This window comes from Ptiloglossa arizonensis, chromosome 5 (assembly GCF_051014685.1).
Source record: "Ptiloglossa arizonensis isolate GNS036 chromosome 5, iyPtiAriz1_principal, whole genome shotgun sequence".
NCBI classification, from domain to species: domain Eukaryota; kingdom Metazoa; phylum Arthropoda; class Insecta; order Hymenoptera; family Colletidae; genus Ptiloglossa; species Ptiloglossa arizonensis.
The window spans coordinates 14,370,168-14,395,319 of NC_135052.1; the positions used below are offsets into that span (position 1 = coordinate 14,370,168).

The window sequence follows — 25,152 nt, forward strand, 5'->3', positions numbered from 1 at the left end:
GATACGCGATTTTAATTCCACGACATTTATTATGCAAGATATTAATTCAACGGTGGATCGAATAGCGATCACGCGACGATCATTTGCGTTCGAAACGAACGAATTTTTTTTTATTTCTTTAATGTATCGCGTCGACGGAGCGTTCTCAGACGTACGCTCGCGTAACGTATTCTTCTTGTTTCTGCTTGCAGTACATACTGGTCGCACAGATTGGTCGTTTAACTTTGGAACGGCCTGTACGAGGATGGTGGATGTAAAATTGAAATCGAGGCAGGAAATATCGAACGCGTCGATACCGAAAAACGATTCGATCGCTTCGGGCGTTGGACAAATTGCGTCGCGATCGTGTCGCAATAGTTTAAATATAATCTTGTTTTTCGTACGCGAGGATCATCTTCGGCTGAAGGTCAACGACGATCCCGATACAGTTTCGGTGACATCAACGACAATTTCTACGTTCACGGAGTAATCGTCGATGACCCATTCTTATTTTTTGCCCGGCTGACCTAATTGAGCAATTGCGACACAGACCCCGTAGATTACTATCGCGTCTCGAATTCGGTCATCCTCCACGGAAATAAAACCGCAGCGACGTACGCCGTGGCGTCCGTTTAAAACCGGCGCGGCCGTGCTTCCATCGAAACATCCAATTGGTGTAAAGTCCAATTGGATTATCAGCGGTCGTTCAATTCTACGTACGATTGCAGCTCGACATTATTATCGCATTAACGTCGATTAGCCGGTGCCCGTACGGTTCTGCAACGTCCAAACAAACGTCAAAACGTTGCAACGCGACCGAATCGGCCGATTTTAAACTACCAATTAACGCGCGATCTTCGATGCCAGTCACGTCGACGAAACGGAACGAAATTCAATGCGCGGTACAATGCATTCCGACGGTGTGAATTTCCATTCAAGGGGTCAGACTAATGCCGATGTAAACTGAACGAACGTCTTCTCGTATCTTCGTAACGTGGAAGTTTCGAGAATGTGAATGCGAAGTCTCGGGGGGCGAAATTAGAAAAATCGAAGAACGATTGCAAGACTTTGAAACGAGTTTCGTACGTTCTCTGAAAGTGTACGCGAAACTTTGCAAACGTTTTTCTCGAAATAACATCGTCGTTACGGTTTGGAGTTCGTTGACGTAACATCACGGAAATAAACCGACCCGTTAATTCGTAATTTCACGCGCGCGTAAGGTTCGTTTATCGTCCTTGAAATCGACTTAACGCGCATGTAGGAATTCTTTTATCGCGCAAGAGTTTCTACAGACATCGCAATTTCGATCTCGTTTCGATAACTTTTTATATCTTTCATTTTTCAACATCGATTAGAAATTTGTACGGAAAGGTTAATTCGTAGACATACGAATTACCAAGGTAAGGTACATTCGCGAAAGCATCGCGATATCGACTCGTGAGGCGATTATTATTTTACACTCGCGTGTCTAGCGATACATTTACAATAACTGCGTAATATTCGTTTCAATACGCGTAAATATCGGTAATACGAATTGACGTTTCGAATAATTTGCGAAACTTTCAAAGGTACGCTGCTTCTCCGCTTGTCCGCGCTACACTCGTTCCCCTTAAATATTCATTACGATACGTATAAATATCAGCGATACAAATTGACGTTTCGAATGATTTGGTAAAATTTCAAAGGTACCTTACTTCTCTCTATCACCACGCTACGTTCGTTCCCCACTCTTTAAATATTCATTACGATGCGTACAAATATAGGCGATACTAATTGACATTTTGAATAATTTACTAAAATTTCAAAGATATCCTACCTTTTCCCCTATCCAACATTCACCCTCCTGAAATCTTTATTACAAATACGCACAAATATCAGTGACGCGAATTGTCGTCTCGAACGGTTCCAATTCGCTAATGTTTCAAACCTTACTTTCACCCCTTTAAACGGCATCCGCAGCGGTTCTAAGGGAGATATCAGGCACATTAACCCCCTAAAATATTAATTACAATACGCATAAATATCAGTGACGCAAATTGTCGTCTCGAACGGTTCCAATTGGCGGTTCCAATTTGCTAAAATTTCAAAGCTTACTTTCACCCCTTTAAACAGCATCTGCAGCATTCCAAGAGAGATATCAGTCACACTCGCTCTCTTAAAATATGAATTACAATACGCAGAAATATCAGTGACGCGAAATTGTCGTCTCGAACATTTCCGATTCGTTAAAGTTTCAAATCTTACTTTCACCCTTTTGAACAGTACCCGCACCGGTTCCAAAGGAGATACAAAATCCGGGATCGAACGCGCAAGACCGATCGATCGATCGTATCGACGATCGATCCCCTTTCGTATCAGAAATCGAATACGCGTGCTCGTTTCCGTAAGGTGGCTCGAAACTCGGAAAGAAGTCACTACCCCCGAGTCGCTCGATTTCCGTGAGTCGTTCGCGGGGCTTCCCCTGGCGCGCAGGTGAGCCCGTCTCACCGGGTCATGATTAATCCTTGAAGGTTTTTACCGCGCGCGATACCGCTCCGGCTCGTTTCGTTCGGGCACGAGTTAATTAACCCACCGGGAGTTCCACGCCGGCGAGATAAACGGACAGCCGAGTCAATCTTTCGATAATTAACGTCTTAATCGGGCGATCCTATCGCAATTACTAGCACCGAATAACTCGTGGGTATCGTTCCGTGGATCGGACGATGGGAGGCTTGGATAAGAACCGGCGGGGGCCCCCGCTCGTGTCCGGGTCAACCGTGGAAAGCAATGAATCGATGAAATTCACGAGCAACGTTCCGCCGGGGCACCGCTTTCGCCCCGTTGGAAATCGCCCGCTACTTATGGTAATGGCGGGGTAACAAGAAAACCGGGAAGCTCGGGGTCAAGGGGCCCCGACCGGCTGAAAAAGCGACGGCACCGGCAGGTCCTTGAGAATCCTGCAGCTGCCAGTCGTCATCGGTTCATTGAACGCGGAGAAAACCGCGACGCGTGTACCGTCGTTACGGTGCTCACGAGGGAGGAGTTAAAAAATAAGGTTGAGGACGTCGAGGTGTCGACGAGGCGCGACGAGGCGGTGACGCAGCTGGATACCGCCCTGTTCTATATCTTTTTCTCCCTTTTTCTTTTTCTTTTCCCAACCGTGAGTTGTCGGTGGATGTCATAATAACGTCTCGATCGTTTGACGATCCATTAGCAACGGTCTGGAGACTACGAGCGACAAATAGAGGTAACCTCGTCCGCGCGTCGTTGGCCGTGGAATGTCTCACCGTTGTACAAAACGATCGGCGTTGAAACTCGCTCTACGAGAGACGGAAATATCACCGATAGAAGAAATTGCGCGGCTCGTGGCAACAAGTAGCGGGGGAAATGAATCGCTCGAGCTCGGTTGTTCTCGTATTCGAACACGATCGAGATCCTTCCGAACGCGATTCTTCTTTCCTTTCCCGTGTACGTTCGTGCAGGTGTACTGTTTTAGACGTTGATTTTTCAATTATTTAAGCAACGAATTGGAGAATTTTTTGAAAATTTTTCCAACAAATGCAACGATGATTTAGACAGCGCCGCGTATCGACGACGAACAGTTTTTGTTCGATTTCAGGGACTGTGTTACGTTTTGCCAAAAGGATCGTCCGTTGCGCTGTCGACGAGTTCGATCGTTACTTTATTTTTCAGTTTTTCTACAGTTAGTCGCGAACGGAGAGTCGAGAAAAACACACGACACCGTTCGCACAAAGTTAAATAATTATATCACTCTCGTGTCGTTCGGAGAGTCGTTTCGTTCTCCAAAATGGAGAATGTATAATTGAATGGAATGTTTATACGCTCTAAAAGAAATCGTGTTTCGTTTTCACCAAGAAAAAAAAATAGAAAAACGAAACGACTTTCCGAACAGTCTAATAGATACGCGAGATCCATGAGTATTATAATAAACAAATATTATAATCGGAATTTTTGCAACAAAAATCGTAAAGCAAGCGATCACCTTCGAGAACGAGAAAGAAACTCTTCGGTTCCTAACAATGTTCTTCCCTTTCGAACTTTGTACATCCTTGTGTATTTGTATTTAAAAATTTCAAACAGTTTTACGCGTGCACGAAAGTATACGGTCGAAACAGTTTGAAAATAATGTCGTGGATTCGTTTAAACGAATCTTGGGTCACGTACGTCCTTTGTCCTTTGCGTTACCTTCGACAATCGCGCAACTTTGTACGCGAGGCGTTGGTCGTGGTAAATCGATATCGTTTCGTAGCTTCTTTCGTTATTCGGATAAGGGACCCTTTGTTCCTTTATGCGCGACCCTTCTCGCATTTTCGATGCAATTAATCTCGCGCTGCCTCGCGGAGCATGCACCAACGGACGTACGAATTTGCGTCAGGGTGTTAGATACACACAACACGCCATTGAAGTTGTTGCATCACACCGCGCATTAATCTTGTTTAACTTAATTGCACGGGGTGCTTTGTTAGTTAAGCATCCTCTGAACACGCGCGCATAGTAAAATTCTAGCCGCATTCGCGTGACCGCAGCTCCGTTGTATTATGTAACGAGTAATTATGTCGGATACGGTTCTGTTCGAACAAGAATTCGTTGAAACGAGAAATAACGTTCTCCTCGTTCGTTTTTAACCTCAAGGTTATGCTAATAACAGCGTATGGCTGTACCTTGTCTTTGTATCGTAAACGAGTACACCATTTTTCCTTTCACGCGAGATCGAGTAAAATTTACTTCTATATATTTTTGTTTTGTTCTTTATTATACAAGATTCTATACTTTCGGTCGAAACTCAATTTGTGTACAACTTCGATACTTCAAGATACAGATATACTATTATTATCAATTGTACGAGCAATAACGATTGTAAACTGTATTGTACATTGGCCGATAATGTTTCATTTTTAAAGGATTTATCGCTCGCAATAACGCGCGCGATTGTCGCACCTTTTTCTTATACGCTCGTCGAGTAACTCGAGTAATGTAACTTTACGAGCGAACGATTATAATTTACGTTGGTATTGTTGTAACTGAACGAGATTCGTGATCGATCAACGCCCGTGAAAATTCGTAGAAATTCGAACGAAACGTGAGCACGAACATTGCAAACGACAATGATAAAATTAGTTTCGAGTATACGAGATTGTTCGAGGTTTCTCTTTAAATCGTAGTTAAAATCGTCCGATAAGAGTGAGAAGTAATTTTGAACCGTTGCTCGAAATTGAAACGCTGAAAAAATTTAATTCGTTTCCGCTTATTAATCGTAACGACCGTAAAAACCGATTTCTTTCGTACTTGAGAGCAAAGTATAATACAATCGATGGAACGTAATCCGCTGTTAAATACCGAACGTAATACTTCTTATCTCTCGCTAATCTGTAAGTTCCGTAAGAGAAAAATAATAATAAAAATCATTGTTATCAGTCCATACCTTTTTATGCATTTCTCGGAGTACACGTTCAATGCAACAACACGCCTTTCAACAATTCTTCGCATTCGTTTATTATCCGCGACGTTCCAACACCGTAAAGACAAATTATTTCTTTCGTTCTCGTACGATCATTCGAAGAAAAATCTTCTTCCATTTTAAACACTGTACAACCTTCACGATGGACACTGACAATTTCTTAGAACAACAATTCTGAAACAAATTACAGAACACACCCTTTCTACCATTTCGATTATCGATATTGCCCACAAATAATTTCCACCGACCATTGAACCGACGAATAGCAAATTTTCCGATCGAAACGGAGAAACACTTTCCTGGCACGAGAACCAAATAACAAGGATCCACCGTTTTTATTCTCCGATTATCGATATTAATTTCAACAGATCGTTTCCCACCGATACACGACGATATCGTACCGTACCGAACAAACGGGGCTAAAGTTCGAGAAACGATTCGCGACAATGCGTATTTACGATGCGAGAGGCAACACGGGTAAATCCACGCGAACTCGTGAATCGACGAGGAACTCTTCCTTTCCGCTGAGACCGCGTTCTTTAATCCGCATTCGAAGTAAATATTTAGAAACCGGTGTCCCTCAACGTCCGCGTTTGTCATCGTAACCATTTCGTTCGCGCGGAAGTTCTTGGAACGTTTCCCCCGTTGCTCGACCTTGCAGAGCCGCATAATCGAGCTTGTCGAATAGTAGCTCGGTTTCGTCGTACGATGCTTTCCAAACTCTCGTGTTTTCCTTTCACCGCTCGTGACTCGTCGCGGTTAACATCTGCTCGGGCACGCGTACACGGAATAGATTTATTTACGGTTCCAAGGGGGTTGCTGGGTTCGATCTTTGGCGACAGGGCCGAAAGAGGGAAGAAAACACTTCCAACGCCAGGCACCGAACGAGCCCGCAATCTCGTCTCTGGTACGTTGGTCGTATCGGCTCCGCGACTTCCGGTTAAATTTAGACCCCCGTACGCGTCCAAGGAGTTCCAGCTTCTTCGCGGCTGTTTTACACGAATTCGCGTGGAATCTATTCCCACGTATCGAGGAGAGCCGGTGACCGATTGGACGCGGGCCAGTTAATTGAAAAAGGAATGGATTCGTCCTGCGAACGATCCGTAATCTTGATTCACGGATCGGTCGTGTTCACGGCGATGTTCGAAGCGTTGTAAAGTCGCTTCTTAGCTTCCGGATTCGGTGTACGATCGATTTCGTTGCAAAATCGCTTCTTAGCTACCGAATTCGGTGTACGATCGATTTCGTTGCAATTGAGGCTCGATCGCCTCGGATTTCGTTGTCTTGTTCCCCAATGGGGGATAAACGGTCGAAGTAACAACGGTGTGCTTCGTGTCGCGATCGATGCCGGTTTTAAATAGAAGCTTTTAATGCTCGTGGATTTTGTTCACGGCGGATTGCGCGGAACGCAGTCGATGCGGCCGAGTATCGTGCGAACGAACGCTCGCGGTATCGATTCCATTTAACGTTCACGTTCGAACGACCAGTTTCGAAATGCCCGCGTTCGAAAAATCGTTGGTAAATTAACGGGATCGTGTAAAAAAAAAAATCTCCCCGTTTTCCGATCGAATGGTTTACCGTTCTAATCGAAGCACGTTACGATAATCCGGTTAATATTTCGTAGATTCGAGCACTGGTAAATACTCTCGGTGTACCGCGGTTCGATAAATTCTTCTTTCGTTCCGGTAGCAATCGGCCGATTTAGCTCGTGAATCGATCTCTGCGAATTTTCAACAGACTGAGGACTTTCGGGAGGTTTATGTACCGGTACGTACAACTTTGAACGCGGATTGTAAGAACGAGCGTAACAAAGACGTTTCGTTCCCTCAAATATCAGAGCTTGCGGGAATCGTGCGGGTTCGGTCTAAATTCGCGCGATCAACGACGCATCGATCTCACGGACTCGAAATATCCGTCACGGTGATCGTGTAAATTCGGTCGCGTCCGTAAGAGAGAGGTTCCGATACGTTCGATCGATGCGTTCGACTGACAATGGACAGTCCATCGTTCTCCTCTCGTACGGAAATTTCCCGACGTGTCGCGACTCGTGTATAAAAGTACCGCGTGCTACCTCGGTATCCCGTAATTAGAAATTCGCGACAGTTTCGCGCGCGGAAGTTTCATTGGTGTCTCGTTGCGATCCTTCCGCGCGAACGATTTGTCATCGTGGTATATATCCTTGCACCTAAAACCCCCGTTTCCCCTCCCGTGCGCTCTTTCCAACTCCCTCTGGCCCCTCGACCAGTTCTGTAGCGATTCAATACACCAAAGGGATGGCTGCAGCCGGCTCTAAGTGCATCGAAATTTATGAACCGCCGGTTCCTGTGGCCCCCGCTACCCCCCTCTTCCTCGCCGCGGGCGCTCGAATCTGCTGAACGATTAATGTTTCGTTCCCCCGGCTGAATTTTACGTCGGAAGTGTGAAAAATGTTGCGGTCCGTCCTCCTCCTTCCTCCTCCGTACCGCCCTCCCCTGGGCACCACCGTGAATCTTCCTCGCGGACCCGAAAGTGCATTACTTTAAGCGATTTTTCGTGCGCGAACGAGTTTAATTGCTTTCGAACGACAGCTCGAGATTGCTCGGCCCTTTGACGCGTACGAGGTTCGAGGAGGATCGGCTGTATTCGTCATCGGCCAGGATTCAAATTGGCGAATTAATTACGGCGATACTCTTCGACCCGCCGAAGAGTCGACGCACACGTTAATATATAATCGGTTTACAATTTTGGAAAAAAAGGACGCACGAAACTGCGCGATGCCTCGCGAGATATTCGTAGAGCTACTATCCTAGGTATTTTAACCATTTCCCCTCGATCGTCGTTCAATTCGGTGTACTTTCTCCAATTGGGAAAATCATCGTGGTTTGGAATTGAAATTAAAATTATCGATTACTACTTTCTTGCAAGACGTAAATATATGTATACGAAACGTTGAAACGAACGTGTTCCGATTTAATTTAATTACACGATTCGAAGGCTAGTTTCCGGTAGCAGAAAAACTTCCAGTGCAGAGGGTCAATATCGAAAGGTTCTGGTTCGGTTGGTCCAATTGTGAACAAGGATTTGAACGAATGTATGAAATTTTAAATAGAACGAAGTACCGAGCGATGATTCGACCCTGGTGTATTTATCGTTTAAGATTTTATTTAAACGTCTACATTTTATTTCGATCGTCTCGAGTCGCGCCACATTTACGAGTTTCTCTCCTTCGTTAAGCGAGATTCCCTTGGTTGATCTAACGTCCAACTGTATTTTCATTCTTTTGTTTTCCACCGTACGCGTTTCGTGCCGTTACTCGAAGAGGATGCCAAACAAAGCTCTCGAAACATAATACTCTCCTCCCGTTCGATTATTTCAACCATCACGGTGACTGCGAACGATCTTCGGCGTTCGTAACAAGACGGAGTCACCCTGTTGCAACAACCGCCTATAAACCCGTACCGATTCATCGCTTCCTAGACGAACGCAAAAGTTTCGAACCACGAACGAAGAAATAGAATATCGTCCCAGATTCCACCCCACCCTCTCGAGACCGCTCGAAAGAAAAAACCGTACACGATCGAGTACCGAACGAACTGGAACCCGTACCGCGAAATCCGAACGTCTCGAATTGAGAACCATGACTCTAACGACCTAGATACCGCTACGAGGTTAAATCTCCATGGAGGAGAAAAAAGAAGAAAAAAAAGAAAGAAAAAAGAAGAAAAAACCGATGTTACCCGAATCGAAAGATTAATACTTCCGAATTCATTGGCCATTTCGAAGCCAGATTACCGGCTACCGTGCAATCGTACGAAATTCTTGCTCCAATTCTCCCATAAAATTAAGAGCTCTCGTCCCGGAAATGATTCGTAAAAACCATTGGATCGTACCCGTTGCACGTGGTACGTCCCAGCTACCGAACCCGGTATCACCTGCCCGCGTAATAAAGACGCACGGTTGTAATCGTTGCCGATAAACATCGAATCGCGATCGTCGTTCGTTCGGTTCGAACAGCGTCAATATGCATAAACGAGATTTAAAGTGTCGTAAAGCATCGTTCGGGCGTTTCGAGGTCCGTTTCGTAGCGAGTCTCGTGTCTGAAAACCGGCTATCTTCGCGCCGGGCGCGTCTTCTAATTATGCCGGGAGATTCGCGATCGATAAAGGAATCGACGTCGTTCGATAAATTCGTCCACGACCGGTACCATTCGGGTTTCGTTTATCGCTTTTATTTTTATTTTTATTTTTATTTTTTTTTTCGTTTCTCCCGCGCGGTACAGCCACCGCGTGGGTGGCGCGCAACACGAGCACCGTGCGTGCCTCTTTTTAACGGAGCCGCGATTATTATTGTTATCGGCGTCGGCGTAAACGGCGATCGAGTTCTATTAATACAATGGCCGCGAGAAATGGGTTGGAAGTGTCGAGCCGATATTGTTACCGGCGGCGTTCGATTCCTGTTCACCATTGTGTTGCGTCCACGGAGTTCGCGTACCCCGAATCGCCGGGGTGGAATACTTACGGGTGGTTCCAAAAACTGAGACTGGTTTGCTTTCAAACGGTGTTACGGTTCGGTCGACGACAAAGCGTGGACGATACCCTTGCATCGTAACTGTCACTCCGAGGTCACAAACTCGTTTCGAAGAATTGAAAATGAACATTTTATCTAGCGTTCCTTGATGAACTGAACAAAATCGTAATAAGTGCGAGAGAATTAAAAATGAACATTTTATCTTCTGTTTCTTGGTATCGAGCAAAATCTTAATAAGTGCGAAAGAATTGAAAATGAACATTTTATCTTCTGTTCCTTGATACTGAACAAAATCGTAATAAGTGTGAAAGAATTGAAAATGAACATTTTATCTTCTGTTCCTTGACACTGAACGAAATCGTAATAAGTGCGAAAGAATTGAAAATGAACATTTTTGGACGTGTTCTATCATTCTTCGATATTGGAAAAAATATTGCGATAAACGTAGCTGCTAGATCCGCGTACTTCTCGTTTCGAGTCGAAGCGTTTCGTTTATTCGTTTCGAAGTACGCGAGAACTATTAGAACTCGTATAGACGATAAAAGCGATAGAACGAAACACTAATCCGAAACAGGTTCGTAAATTGTGCGACAGAACGTCAAACTCACCCTGTACATTTATTTCCACGTATTTAATCGAATCCTTTGATTCGCGCGCATACTCCGACCCAATACGGTCCCATTGAAATCACACCGGTTGCACAGAATAGACTTGGCTACTCGAATGACGGAAATAACGAGAGAAATGACTCGTGACGAAACAATAGCGATCGGCAATGGAAACGTCGACGCAAATGCGCGCGAAACTTATCGATTGCGCGCGATATCGTTGCGAATCTCTCGTAGATAGAGGCACGGTAACGATTCACGAAAGGTAGACCGTGAGTTTCGGTTCGTTCGGATTTCGCGGATCCACTATCGGGAAAATATTGGATCGTTCGGAAAGTAATTTCGTTCTCCGAAATGGAGAATGTATAATTCGATAAAATGTTCGTGCACTCTGAAAAAATCGTGTTTCGTTTCCACCAAAAAAAAAAAAAAACGACTTTCCGAACGATCCAATATTTTTCGGAACGGAAAGACATTTTTCCCCGTACGTTTCGTTTTTATCGAAAAGTTACATATCGATATGAAGCACGCTGACGGTTTTCCATCGGTGGAGCAACGCACGACGGTATCGCGAGCGCGACAAGACGAATCGTGACGATACCGAATATACAAAGTTTCGTGGTACACGGCGGAACAAACCGATACGGACCGTTTCGACGCCCCCACCGGAACGATCGGGGATTAAATTTCGTAACGAGCGCCATTAGCGGACGAACGTTCGTTCGGCGACCGAAGCGGTACGAGTTTGAAAAGTTTAATCGTCGCCAAAGAAGCATCGAGATCGCCCGCGCGAAGGGTGCACGGGATAAAGGGAACCACTTAAGCGGACCGCGATAAAACCGCCCACCTGTTTCTCCGCCGAAAGGAATCGAACGTAGCCCGTTTAATTAAACGCGCGAAATTAATTTCCGCACACGCGCGTGTACGTCGAGTCGCGCGATCCGGAACTCGTTCTCGTTGCGTCTCGACGAGCCACGAACGAACCGATCGCGTCACGAAGGTAAGATAAGACGAGTTTTCGTGAATTAACGAAGGCGCCGTTCATCAATTGCATCCAATCGGAACGGGATCGAGGATCAAGGACGACGATGACACGCGGCGGCGAGAGATCGAACGAGGACGCGGGGGATCGAGACAAATGATCCGTCTCGGCGAACCGGTTTCGGCGAATAGTCGATAAGTGCGACGAAGACACCCGGACGGGGGGATTGAATTCGTATCGATAATCGTCGCCGATACAAGAAGAAATAATAATTCAGACTCCTCGCTGGTTTTTACCGCGCGGTCCCCGCCCGGTGTAATCTCTCCATTTGCATATTCGTCGCGATACGGCCGTACGCTCGATACGCGCTCGCGCGACCGCCGAGTGCTTGAAAATTCACGCATTTTAATGGCGTCTGTGTAATTTACGACGCATGCCCCGCGGTAAACATCGTTTCGTGATATTCCATGACGATTCGAAACGTCGAATCGTGTCGACCGATTCGTCCGGTTTTGTTCGAACGTTCGCTCGCACGATCACCGATACCTGGATCGCGAACAGGATGAATCCTTTTTCGACGGAATGTAAAGCACGGTTGCGTTTCGGTGTTAGAAATTCGTGAACGCTAGATCTCGTGGAATAATTCAAATCGCGGAGAAACGTTCCGTAGCTTGCATCGATACCGCTCGCGGCAAACACAGCTGTACAAATCGTGCGCGCGAGAACGGTACAACGATGCTCGTTAAGTTGAGTCGAAGTTTTTTCGTTTCTTTTTTTTTTTTTCTTCGAGAACGATTATTCTCCACCAACCGTAATTTATTCGCGAGGATGCGCGTGTATTAATTCGACGTTCGCGAATCACTTTGCGCGTACGTACACATTTTCGTTCAATATTCGCGACTTGTTTCATTCGTTAACCATTCCGCTCGCAATGCGCCAAATTAAGCACGTTTAATTCCGCGCGTTTCAAAACAGAACGAATAACAATTTTATCCATTATTTGCCGCTCGCCTACGTTCCACGGTCGCGTATCGATTCCGTCGAACGTCGTTTCATCGATTCGAGGACACAATTCGAAATGTCGTTACCGTGGGCGTTCTTGATACTTTTGTTCGTTCGTACGATAAAAGTCTATTTTCGTAACAACTTTTCAAAATCCAATTTCGTGTATCGCGAGTTCTTAAATTTAGTATACAGCGAGATAGTCGCAATAACAAGCACGATAAGCACGACCTCGGTTTTTATCTAAAAAATTTTGATCCCTTTCGTCGATACAAAAGGGTGTGTACCGATCGATAAAATACGTTCGTTTGCGTAAGTGCAGTTTCAAAGCCCAAAGGAAATTAAGAAATAACCAATTGCGAGTAATCGACCATTTTCTTCCCCTATAGACCAATATTGTTCCATCGAACGTAAATTGCACTTACGTTTCTCCAGAGAGAGAAACATATTTCTTTCCGTGCCACGGAGCGCAGTTTCGTTAACCGTATCGATGTTCGTTATTTCCATAGGAAAAGTATTTCAAAACTTCTTGCAAAGCCATTGTATATATATATATATATAGGTGACCGATGGCCACCGTAGAACCATTTTCTCACGATGCGCCAATAAATTTAACACGCCTCGTAGCCACGAAGCGCGGTAACTCGAGCCCGGTGTCGAAAAATTGGAAATAATTCAACGCGCTTGCGTACCAGAAATCAAATTTTTTCCGAAAAAAAAGAAAGAAAAAAAAGGAAAGAAAACGAGAGGTTGAAATATTCCTTGCGCGTTGTAATTATTCATCGTTGTTCCAAAAAGTGCACTGCCCACCCGCCGGATAAAATAAATCGCGTCGTCGTACGAACGATTTCGAGCTCGTGGTCATCGAGGCTTTCGGGTCGAATCGCGGCGGGCACTCGAAACGTATTAACTAGCCACTGACATTCTTTTCGTAAATGAAAGTACGCCATTTTTACCACCGTTGTGTTCTCTCGATGTAAAAGAGGCGCGTAATCCTTTGGTTAACCACCGACACAGCGATCCTTTCGTATCGCGCAAACTGGCCTTCTTTTTACACCGAATTCGTTTTTCTCGCGGAAAGAGTATCGTTAGTCGTACCGACATTCTTTCCGCGAGAAAACCGCGTCATCTTTCCCGTCGTTACTCTCTTTAACGTCAAAGGAATTATTAATCGCGTTTCCGAGCAAACTTTGCATCGTACGTACACGCGAGATATACAATTTCCTAATCGGGAACGCAAACTTTCGACGATGCACGAGACGATAAAAATTCTTTCGCGGCGCGCTTAACGTTGTTCTTTTCCACAAGGTTTCTTCGCGGGAAGAATGCCAGTGTATGGCTAATTGTAAGCCATTCTTCCACCGTGTATAGAATATCGAGCAATTCGAACGCAGGCGCGGCGCGTTGCGCCGATACAGTTCGACAAAGATTAAAACTCGCGAACAAAGATCGCTCTAAACGTCCTTTGGTGTCGCGTTACCGTTTTATTTCCACGAGGAAGGTAGATTCCTCGTGACTACGGTGTACGACTATAGTTATTCTCCTACCTTGTTTAAAATATCTCTCAATTCGGATACGAATCTATTAGGTGGATCGAGTTCGATAAAAACTGAAAACTCACGAAGAAAAATTACTCCAAAAATCCTTTTGTACCAGCAACGTTCTCTCCACACTGGAAGAACGCTGGTGTACGATTAGAGTTACTCTACCTTGTTCAAAATATCTCTCAATTCGGACACGAATCTATTAGGTGGATCGAGTTCGATAAAAACTGAAATGTCACGAAGAAAAATTACTCCAAAAATCCTTTTGTACCAGCAACGTTCTCTCCACACTGGAAGAACGCTGGTGTACGATTAGAGTTACTCTCTTACCTTGTTCGAAATATCTCTCAATTCGGACACAAACGCATTTCTATTGGGTAGATCGAGTTCGACAAAATTTAAAACTCAAGTACCAAAATGACTCTAAAGACCGTATCGTAGATTATCGAGAATCGTTCAGTCCGTAGGGAGTCGGTTCTCTTGGTGAAAATAATAGGAGCGTGTACGTTCGGCTAGCGTATCGCTGGCTAATCGAGCATAGTGCGCGTCCGCGATCGGGCACGTTCGCCGATTCGGTTTATCGCGGACAAGGTCCGAGCGAAAGAAGGAGGATCATCTCGCGGTTAGGGAAGGAAAGACAGCATCGCGTCGGGGCGAAAGAAGCGGAGAACAAGGAGAGAAACGGAGCGCGCGCGGTCTCGGGGCGCCTTAGCCGGGGCACCGCGCAAGCGCATTCCGTTCTACCTAAACCTATACGTTCCGTGCGTGATCCGAAAGACACGAGCTCCATTCGAGTTCCGTCGGCTTTTGCCATCGTACGTGCGCGCGTCCTTTCGCCGTCCGCGCGCCGCTCTCTTTCGACGTTCGTTTCTTTTTTTTTTTGCCGCGCGCAGTCCTTCCGACGACTCGCGATCGCGAGACGCCGCACCGGCGTCGCGGCGCACCGTGACCACGACCGAGCATCTCGAAAAATCGGACGATGTCGCGCGTACGCACGAACCACGAGCGTGCGCTTCCGGCGGCCGATAATCATCGACCGGCGATGATTCGAGCGGTGGCACGGTGCTGACCAAAAATGACGCGCGATCGATCGTTGATCCCGGTGTCCCGATATAGAGTTCAGTGCGTTCGGGATCGATCGTGTTGATTCGTTTCGACGGTTGTACCGCGAACTGACAGCTGTCAACATGCTGTCGACCGTTCAGTGTCACGGCGACGTGCATCGACGGAATTATCACGTCGCGTACACGGTAAGTTTTTCTTCGTTTCGTCGCTCCTCTTTCGCACAGTTGTCTCATCCGTCTCGGGAGTTTCCATCGATTTCGCGCGAGCACCCGGTCCGAGTATCGGCGAAGAAAAGCTTTCTCGAGGGGCGAGAAAGAACGAGGGGGGAGCAGCGAGATAACGCAATTAGCGAAGACGCGGGTCCGCGTTCGACGAGCTATCTCTGGAATGATGTAAGTGAAACGGATGTAACGTTGTTCCAAGAAATTCCGCTGTCGTGTAACGCGTCTCGAAATAGAGATTACTTCGATGAACGCAACACGCCGCGCAAATATTCTCTCCGTTAACGCACATCCGATCGGGGCTCCGGAATGCCGGGTAAAAATAGGGAAATTTTCGTTGCTCGCCTCGCAACTTTTTTATCGCCGCGATCGGCTTCTCCGGCCGGGATAACGGATCCGCGACAGCTTCGAGTATTTTCGGGCGGCGCGCTGGACGCCATGAAAGATCACTTTCGAGCCTCGGGTGGGTAGCTTTTTTCTTTTAAATTTCGAAAACGACGAACACCGTTGCACATCTACCAAACGATATCACGGCTAGAGACTCGACGACGTCGATAGAATTCGTTTGCCGGTACAGAGTGTTCGCGGAATCACGGATACGCCCGTAACCAGCCGACGAGCTCTTACGAGAGAACGAACGATCATTTCGATACGAAAGATGGTACTGCCAAGAGGACAGCTTTCGTCGCTGAATATTTTCGAAATATACAGAGATCCCCGAGGCCACTGTGCATTCACCGTGAATTTTTGCATTAGCTTATCGTCGCGTCCAATTCTCACGATATTTGGCATTGTGCACGGTACGGTGAATAAATAATGCAAAACCTCGCGAATCAAAGAACGGAGTACCTTCGACGCGAGTCGTTTTCAAACGCACGTTTGCCAGAACCTGCTCGTGTCCTTTCGAGTTCCATTCGAAACGGAAAATTTAATTTCTTTTTACCTTCGTTCGACGTAATTCGGAGTTTGAGCGATAAAAACATCGAACGGAGAAATGAATTGAACAATGGAAAATTCTAAAGTAAGATCGCACGCTTTTAGGGAACGATCTGTCGTTTCACGGTGCACCACCGAAACAAGAGTGTACGTAGAACGATGCGAACAATTCTTGTACGCGATTCCTTACGCAAACAAAGAAAGTGTACGTATCGTGTGTCGAACGGAACAATATTGCGTAAAAGCGTGGTACGGTTGCTTTTAAACCAGACCGCGGAGACATCGCGCGAACAATTAAACGTGAAACGAAACGAGAGAAATAGGTAGCTGTGTGGAAACAATTAAACGAGGTATCGATGAATGAAAAATCCGATGACGCGTTCGAATGCAGAGTAGGTCGGTAGGGCGCGAATTTACCAAAGAAAGGAATCGTAACAACGAGCGGATAAGTAAATTACGATACTCCGTTTTGTATTTATCGATCTTCTTATAATAATTGCTTCTTTTAATATTGTACCGAATATGTATTTTACGTCGAACAATTTGATACGTAGAGAGTTAGCTCAATCGTCGTATTTGCGAGCGATACTACAATTTATAGAATGCGTGTCTCCCAAAGTAGGGTGTACGATCCTCGCGGGAGGCGTGAAACGAAACGTTTATTGAAAAAAGTATAATTAAGTGGAACACACTCGACGAGAATCGCTCCGTACGAAGTACGCTAAAACTCTAACCGATATTGACCCGTGATATCGATCTAACTGTTCTATAATCGACGTAATTATATTCATTCTCGATTACAGCGGTTGCCTACGTGTCGTAGAATTTAAAATAACTTCAAGATAGAACCCACCCGTCCGTATCGGTGTATTATTCGAAACTGCCCGGGTAATTCTTATCTCGTTTAACGAACGTCCCCGATTCTGAACGTTAATCAACGACGATTATGCAAATACGTTGTCGCGTTATTTCCAATTACGTAGAACGGTAAATACAATACGCCTCGCTTCGAACGATCTCTCGCGTACCATCGATCGATGAAAACGAACAACTTTGTCCCTGAATCTCGAACGCGCGAAATTCGCTCTTTTCTCTTTACGTAGGGACACGTTTCGAGAAACGTTGCGAACCATCGGTGAACGTAAACATCCGAGTCCGACGCGTATACGATCTATCGCGTTCTCCTCTGTCCGGTCGACAATATTGTTCGTTCTGTATCGCGCGCGCTCCACGTGTTGCGCGTGTGAAACGTCAGACGTTGATCTCGATTTGCCGGGAATAACGCACGGATGGATCGAGCGGTGGATCTGTTTTTCCTTCGTTGGACGAAAACGCGTTTCCTCGCGCGGTTCGCGAATATGTATCGAACGCGTATCGCGACCTCACGGCGCCTTGCGTCATTTGTCTATTCTCGGTTCGACTTTATCGCGGCGAACGCGTTCGCCCCGGCAGTCGCGGAATTTTCAACCGGCCGCGGGTTTCCACACCCGCGGAGAAAATCCATGGAAATGTCTGCCCGCTACGGAGATTAGATACCATAAACGCGTATCGCGGACGTATTTCTGCCGGTCGTTTCGAAGTCGAACGTGCTTTGTGCCGCGATGCCAGCGCATATTAAATTCCCTCGTGCCACGAATCCCGAGACGCGGCCACTTTTCGAACTTTCTCCCCAATAACGCGAACCTCTCTTCCGTATAAAAGATACAAAGTACCGGGAAATAATACGCAAACCGACCACGAGGACCCCACGAGCTCCCCCTCGTTGCATTTCGCGTTATAAATTGGGCCCAATTTACTCCGCTTTCCAACTCGAGCGGAGACTCGTTCGACAGTTTCTTTTTTCTTTTCTTTTTTTTTTTGATGCACCGTCTCGCGTCTTTCTAACGTCCGAAAGTTACGAAACGTAGACATTCCGGTATCTTGGGTCCCTTTAACGTCCGAAATCGACAGAATTTCGGGATTCGCGAGCGAATCGAGCGCCCGAGGCGCGAGAGTAGATTCAACTCGAATCGTGAAATTATTTCTCGAGGAATCGATCCGTTCGAGGATCTGGTTGCGCAACGTTTTCGACTTTGAGTTACGAGTCGTTCTCAGAGAGAGCGAAGAATTTTTCGTTAGAAATGTGGAACGTAATATTTGCGATCGAGATAACGAAGAGAAGAGACGATTATTGTGAACCTACGCGTGTTGCGAAACGGATTGCTCCCGCGAGAATCGTAATACGAAATTGTACGAACGTGGTTCGCAATACGAAACAGCGGATTAAATGTTTGCGAATATGTTTGTATATTTCTTTCGAAACGGACGGTAGAACTTAATCGGGAAAATTTCGATCTTTGATCGTGCTGTGCGAAGCGAGTGACGATTCTGGTTGGATGACAAGTGGTGACGGTAATTCCCCGTAATTTCTAGGAAGGCGTGATGTCGTTTGAAATTTTCACGCGTATCGTTGAGTCATCTCCACTCGAAGGAGGAAACGGAATCGAGCGATTCTTTTTTTCCAAGACTCAAAACGCGCGAAAATTTTAAACGACTGTGCATTCCTGCGTATCGCGAGTAGAATCTCGAACGTTTTAAGCGACTGTCGCGCGCGTGATTCAAAATTTGAACAATTTCGGTTTGGAAAATCGCGAGGAATCCGAAAGAGAGAAATTCCTCAGAGAATATTTCTCGAATCAGAAACGAATCTGTCGACAAAAGAAATGTCAATTCGCCACGACGAATAAAGAAATTTGCAAGATAAGTCAAAGGGCCCAATTACCACCACTTACTCGATCATCGTCACCCTAAACGATTTTATTTAAAACACCGCACAAACCTCGCAAAATAATGCACAAAAATATCTACCATATAGTTACAAATGCAATTAACGCGACAAAAAAATACAGCGTTTAATCGTTGCTGTCATCGCTTCTGTATAAAGTCGTAAAAAAGATTCCAAACCGACCGGCAGTGCGAAAGCTACGATTTCCTTATTAACGTAATCAACGAGGAAGAAGTAGCAATTATAACGCCCGAGTTATTAACGCGATAAAGTATAATTGTACGAATGCATTAACGATCGCGATTCAACAGATTCGATAAGTGACAGTGACATCTCCCCGACCCCTCTCCCTTAAATCGACAAACGTACAAATAATAATAGAGATGTTAACGGTCGCGCAAATTTTTCTCCGACCAAATGTCTATCGAATAGTGATAAATAAGAAGAGAAACGTGCGCCTCCGTTGTACGACTAGAAGCAAGAAAGGAAAAAGAAAGAAAGGTACGCAATAACGTTAGGTTCGTTCCGTAAAGTATCGGTAATTGGTCCGTGTACGTTATTCTCGGCGTTTACGATCGCATTGTGCAAAAAGGAATGACAAACTCCCGTTCGGATGAATTAAATTACACGAAGGCGGCAGCAACGATCCCGATGGCCAGATAAACTTTCTATAATTTAGATTACAGCCGGCATTAGCAGGCGTTAACCTTAATCGAGGTGGCGGGTTTAACGCCGATCGGTAATCGAAACGGAAAGAAACGGATAAAAGAGCAACGGAGATCGGTCGATCGTGGTGGTTGGAGGGGATGATCGAGCGAGAAGGGGCAGAAGCGGGTCCGATCGATTAATCCGCGCTCGATCCGCTCGGAATCCGCTTTAATTTCGCGCTCCCGGTTGCAGCGCGCTCGCGCGTGTTTCCACCGGATCTCGGTGCGGCGCGTGTTCGGTGCGAAACCACGGTGCGCGGGAAACGCGAGAATCAGGAAGCAAGCGCACGGTGTGAGTTGCCTCTTTTGCTCGACAAAGCGCGAACGAAGGCGAAAGAGGTGGCGTCGAGTGACTCTTTCGCGGAAGTACGCCCGTGTCGTGTAAGCGCCGTAATCCGATTCCAGGTTGCGCGAGCTCTCGAACCCCGGAATGCTTTGGAAACGATCTTTCGCTTGGATTCGGTTTCGCGAAACGACCGACGAAAATTGCTTTTCGATCGATCGTTCCGATTCGCGTCCAGTTGTTTCCCGAACCGCTGGCCGTTTCCGTGCACGAGACGAACCCGATGATTGTATTTTTTGATCGCGCCGCGTCGACGAGAAATCGATTTTCGTCGCGGTGAAGAGTTTCTCGACGTTTCGAAAACGTGCGCCGAAAATTGCACCAAGTTACGGTGCAACGTGGTGTTACATGTTTCTGTTATTGTACCGAACGATACGCGTGTACGCGCGACGTCGACGAGAAATCGATTTTCGTCGCGATGAAGAGTTTCTCGACGTTTCGAAAACGTGCGCCGAAAATTGTACCACGTTACGGTGCAACGTTACGCGTTTTTGTTAGCGTACCGAACGATGCGCGTGTACGCGTGGAAAAGCGTGCACGGTGCGAGAGAGAATACTCGAAGAAATCGAAACTCGAAGAATGTTCGCGGTTCTACTCGTTGAATCGAGTAGAAGATACTCGGCTGGTGTAGATTCGTAGCGATTCTGCGTTACGAATACACGCTGGAACGATTCGTTAATGTTTCAACGAACGGATCGCGATACGAGGTGAACGCGAGTTATCCGTTACGTCCGTTTAAGATAACGAACGCCTATCGGGAATCAAACAAAATTATTTGATCACTTTTACGCACTTGTCCTTCCATTTCAGCACACACTCGACATCTTCGTACCGCGGCCAACGAGTAGACGCGGATTATGTACTCGGATTATTGAAATAGATAATCGCTGTTTACCTCGACGAGCTTTGTTATTTTTGCGTTCGGTTCGGTGGGGAGTTTAATAAACCAATAATTCGAGATAACGTCGTGGATTTCTAAATGTAAATAAATTCGTGAAGAAAACCTTCCAATACGAGATATCGAACTTTCGAATCCACGGATCGAAGTGTAAAATTAATAACGACGGAGTTCGTTGAATTTAAACGAATCGATCCGTGAACAAAGTCGTCGGATTCCTGCGTCCTGTGATTCCGTTTCGGTTGAATTCTAAATACCACCCGGAAACCGACTCTCCGAACAAGAACACGCCCTTAAGAGGAGGAAATCTGTCGACGTTTCGGCTCGTCCGTTGGAGATCCCCTTTGGGAAATAACGCGAGTTCAACTTTCGGAGGAAAATCCGATCGGTCGGTTCTGATTCTCTTTACAATTTTCCGAAATACCTTCCGGTACGTCTTCGTACGAGTCTCGCGTTATTTAAAGTTTGCGTTGGGCAAAATAAGTTCGCCCAAGATCTCGATAGACGTCTCCAAGCTCATCCCTAGAAATTATCGAACGGTCGATCGCTCGATTCTTCTTCTCCGTCGAATACGTCGTCGAGTTACGATCACGATTACTTTCCATCGAGACATCGAGAAAAATCAATGACACGGAACGCGTCCCACTATTCGACATCTGTTTTCCGTAATCGGTTGTCTCTGCGCGATTACCCCGCGCAAGTATCGTAAATGGAAGGAAAAAACGATGTAGACGCGTTGCTCCGTGACAAAGGCATCGTGCTGGCCGTTAACGCGCTATCATCGAGTCCCACGCAACGAGTCACAATGAAAACTTTTCCCAATAAAGTGGCCGTGATCGATACCCCGTGACAATCGTTCAAAGTGATATTCGTGCGACAGGTTGTCGACGTCACTCGTACGAACGATTTCGACCGATGGACCGCGAACGCCTTCGTATCACGGGAAAGTTTTTTCGCGTTCAAGTACACCGATAAATCAACGGATCGCGACGAATAATGGTCGGCGTTTGATTTATTATAATCGCGGTATCGGAGCTGTCGACAATGGTCGGTCGCGATTCTGGTTTATTCGTGGCTCCGAGCGTCGTCGGTTTCGCGGGCGGCGACGTCGCCGCCAGTCGAGCCACGGAAATATATTCCGGGACCGATTAAAAATCCAGGATTAGATTGTACGAATTAACCGGCATCTGGTGTACACCGAGCAGGCGGTCGCGTTGTCGCTGGTACGCGTGCATTACACGACGCACGAATCGTGAAAATATGTTGCCACCGCCACCGCCACCGCCCGCTTGTCACGAGCGCGTTGAAAGGACAACGTTCACCCACTTTTACTCGAGAACCAGCGACTACACTCTCGACAACGCGCACAAAATTCTCCAAGATCGCTTCAAACTGTACATACCGTCGTCGACACCCGAACCAATTCCTATGGAAATCCCGGAGACCGATCGAGCGGGGAATACGCTACCGACGCTCGGAACTGGAACGGTTGACCGGTTAGAAAGATCGAAAGATGTTTTTAATAAATTTTCGATACCACTGGTCGCTAAGCTGGACGGTATTAACTCGCTGCATAAATTCTCCGGCGCGTACGTCTTCCGTGGATTCGCTGTTTATTACGGTTTGCCATCTGTGCGAAAATTGCGATACGCTTTCTTCGTAGAAACGTAAGATCTTTTCAAGAGAGTTCTTCGATACGAACAGTACCGATAAAGTACTCGTTTGGGAAGAATTGCTCAAACGAGGGAACTTACTAGATTAAAATCGATACAGGCTCGACGAACGGTGTACACGCTCGATGAAGTTTCGCGTCGCGAAGTAACGACGAGTGGCTGAGATTTCCCGGTATACCTTGGACTTGGAAGCTTCGTTCGAAAGGATCGTATCGTCGTTCCCTTCTGTCGTGAATATTTATTTAAGAAAGAAGAAGGGACCCTCGAGAGCGAACCAGACCGCGTAGAAAGGTCGGTGTAACGCTTCCCAATAAGTATACGCAGAAGGATGCCCTTAAACATCGAGTGGACACGAAACTTCCTAAATAGTCGTCGGACCGCAGAGTAGGCAGACGACCCTTATCCAGTGAACGTGGGGGCGTTTATTTACGGTCGCGAACGACAAGTTGTCGCCAGACCGCTAATTGATGCTCGAGAACGACCGAGTGGACGAAAGCGGCGGAGGCAGATCGTTCGCGATTTGCCTCCATTTGTTCGCCGAGGCGTGTATAGACCTAATGTCGTGGTCAATTACTGTACATAACAGACGAATCGAAGAGCACCGCCGAGAAAACCAGTTTAGCACGTGTATGGTCTTGTTCGTGAAGTACCAGTTCGTTGAGTCCTCAAGTTCATCGACTTGACGCAATGTATCTGGTTCACGATGGGTGCGATACTGTAATTTTCTTGCACCGTTGTCGCGTTACGTGTATCCGCGAATTCGACGAAGAACGTTCGCAAAATTCCACGAAACTTCTCCCGGTGTACGGAGCAACCGAAAACGTAACTTTTTCAACCGCGATAATTCCGATTCGAACGCTGGAGTTACCGTTCCAAACCGCTGGAAATACACGGAAGTTTCCCAATTCGAAAAAAACGAGCCATTCGAAATAATTTTGAGGAGTATCGGACGTGTAAGAAAGTTTCGAGGGGCGGAGTTAACCTCCAAAACCTTTCTCGATCGCGATAATTCCGATTCGAGTGGCGGAGTTACCCTTCAAAACCGTTGGAAATATATGGAAGTTTCTCGATTCGAAAAACGAACTGTTAGAAATAATTTTGAGGACCATCGGACGTACGAAGAAAGTTTCGAGGGGCGGAGTTAACCTCCAAAACCTTGGACCCTGCGATACTGTCAACCGCTGAAAATACATGGAAGTTTCTCAATTCGAAAAACGAGGTATTGAAAATAATTTCGAGCGACGAATAAACGAAGAATAATAACCACGCGTGAGCGTAGTTCGAATAAAAATTCCCTACCGAAGACCCCGACCAGTAACCGATCGAAACTTTCGTATCGATGAACCGTGCTCGTGAATTTTGCATTCCTCGCTCGCACAAGCGATACGCGTGATAAGTCCGAAACTTATTTACCTTCCAACTTACGCTTTACCGGAAAAACAATTCAATTCACGACTCGGGTAAGAACTCGACGAGAGAGTAACAAAATTTATCGGTCGTTTTTTTTTTCCGTTCTTTTAAGCAAAACCGGCAAATTTGTAAGAGAATTGTTTCTCGCTCTAGCGACGGATGCTTTATTTTCTTGGAAACCTTTCAGCGCGAATTCCCGTCAACCTCGATGCGATCGAAGAAAGAAAAGAAGAAAGGAAGAAAAAGAAGAGAGAAAAAAAATCAATGACCGTGTCGCCGTTGCGGCACGCGTTCCACGGCCATATTTTCCCACTGTAAATATCGCGATGTCACGATTCAGCCGATGCGAAGGTTGTTCCAGTTCTGGGGGAAGAAGAAACAAAAAAAAAGAAAAAAAAGAAGTTTCACCGACGACGGAGACGGTCGAGGCGGCGAGCGTGGATCGCCTGAAAGCGATTCGACGTAGCGAACGGGGCGGGTTCTCGAACGTGAACGAAATACGCGAACACGGCAAGTGGGTCGTGATCCAACTCTCCGTGACGTTACATCCATCTGGAAAGAGTTTCCACTGCGGCACGCGGGCCTTAATAAAGAAGCTACCTCTTATTTTTCTTTTGGCCCCCGTGGCCGGGCAAGAAGGAAGAGAGGGTAGCCGGTTTCTGCGTCGCGAGGTAGGAAATTTCGATATCTGGCGGCGGTCCAGCAACCGAATCGAAACCGCCATCGCGTACGAATCGGTTACGGGCGTCCAGTTGGCTACCCATGGACGTCTCGCGGATTTTCCACTTACCAACGTGCAATCTCCGATCTCGAGCCTTGGGAATATTCTCAATTCTCCCCTCGCGAGAGATTCTAATTACTCTTGGAAACGAATCGCGTCTAAATACGCGATGAATTTTTTTATCGTTGGAAATCGTACGAAGTCGTCCCTAGAAAGTTGGACAAGGGAAGAATTTTTATGGGTAAAATTAAACGTACCACTTGTGCGACGAAAATTGGAAAAACAATGATATTCGTTGACGAATACGAAATAAAATTGATTAGGAACTCGGTGGA

General features: G+C 46.3%; 3 protein-coding genes across 17 annotated transcripts in view; 2 read left to right on the forward strand and 1 right to left on the reverse strand.

Moving 5' to 3' along the window:
• By (focal adhesion protein tensin) overlaps positions 1-25,152 on the forward strand; it is a 277,180-nt gene that overhangs the window by 166,004 nt on the left and 86,024 nt on the right. The window contains exon 1 of one of the 15 annotated variants that reach the window (XM_076313162.1): positions 14,886-15,329. The exons of the other annotated variants lie outside the window; for them this stretch is intronic. Coding sequence (XP_076169277.1) covers positions 15,267-15,329 — 63 coding nt within the window. The 5' untranslated portion in view covers positions 14,886-15,266. Of the gene's footprint in view, positions 1-14,885; positions 15,330-25,152 lie in introns of those variants that run through there. 15 annotated transcript variants of the gene reach the window in all.
• The window catches only part of LOC143147680 (putative sodium-dependent multivitamin transporter), a 173,788-nt gene that overhangs the window by 116,681 nt on the left and 31,955 nt on the right, over positions 1-25,152 (reverse strand). The gene's annotated exons all lie outside the window — the stretch shown is intronic.
• Positions 15,362-24,275, forward strand: LOC143147681 (uncharacterized). Its single transcript, XM_076313168.1, has 2 exons — positions 15,362-15,828; positions 15,943-24,275. The coding sequence occupies exon 2, from the start codon at positions 22,274-22,276 to the stop codon at positions 22,682-22,684; it is 411 nt and encodes a 136-aa protein (XP_076169283.1). The 5' UTR covers positions 15,362-15,828; positions 15,943-22,273; the 3' UTR covers positions 22,685-24,275.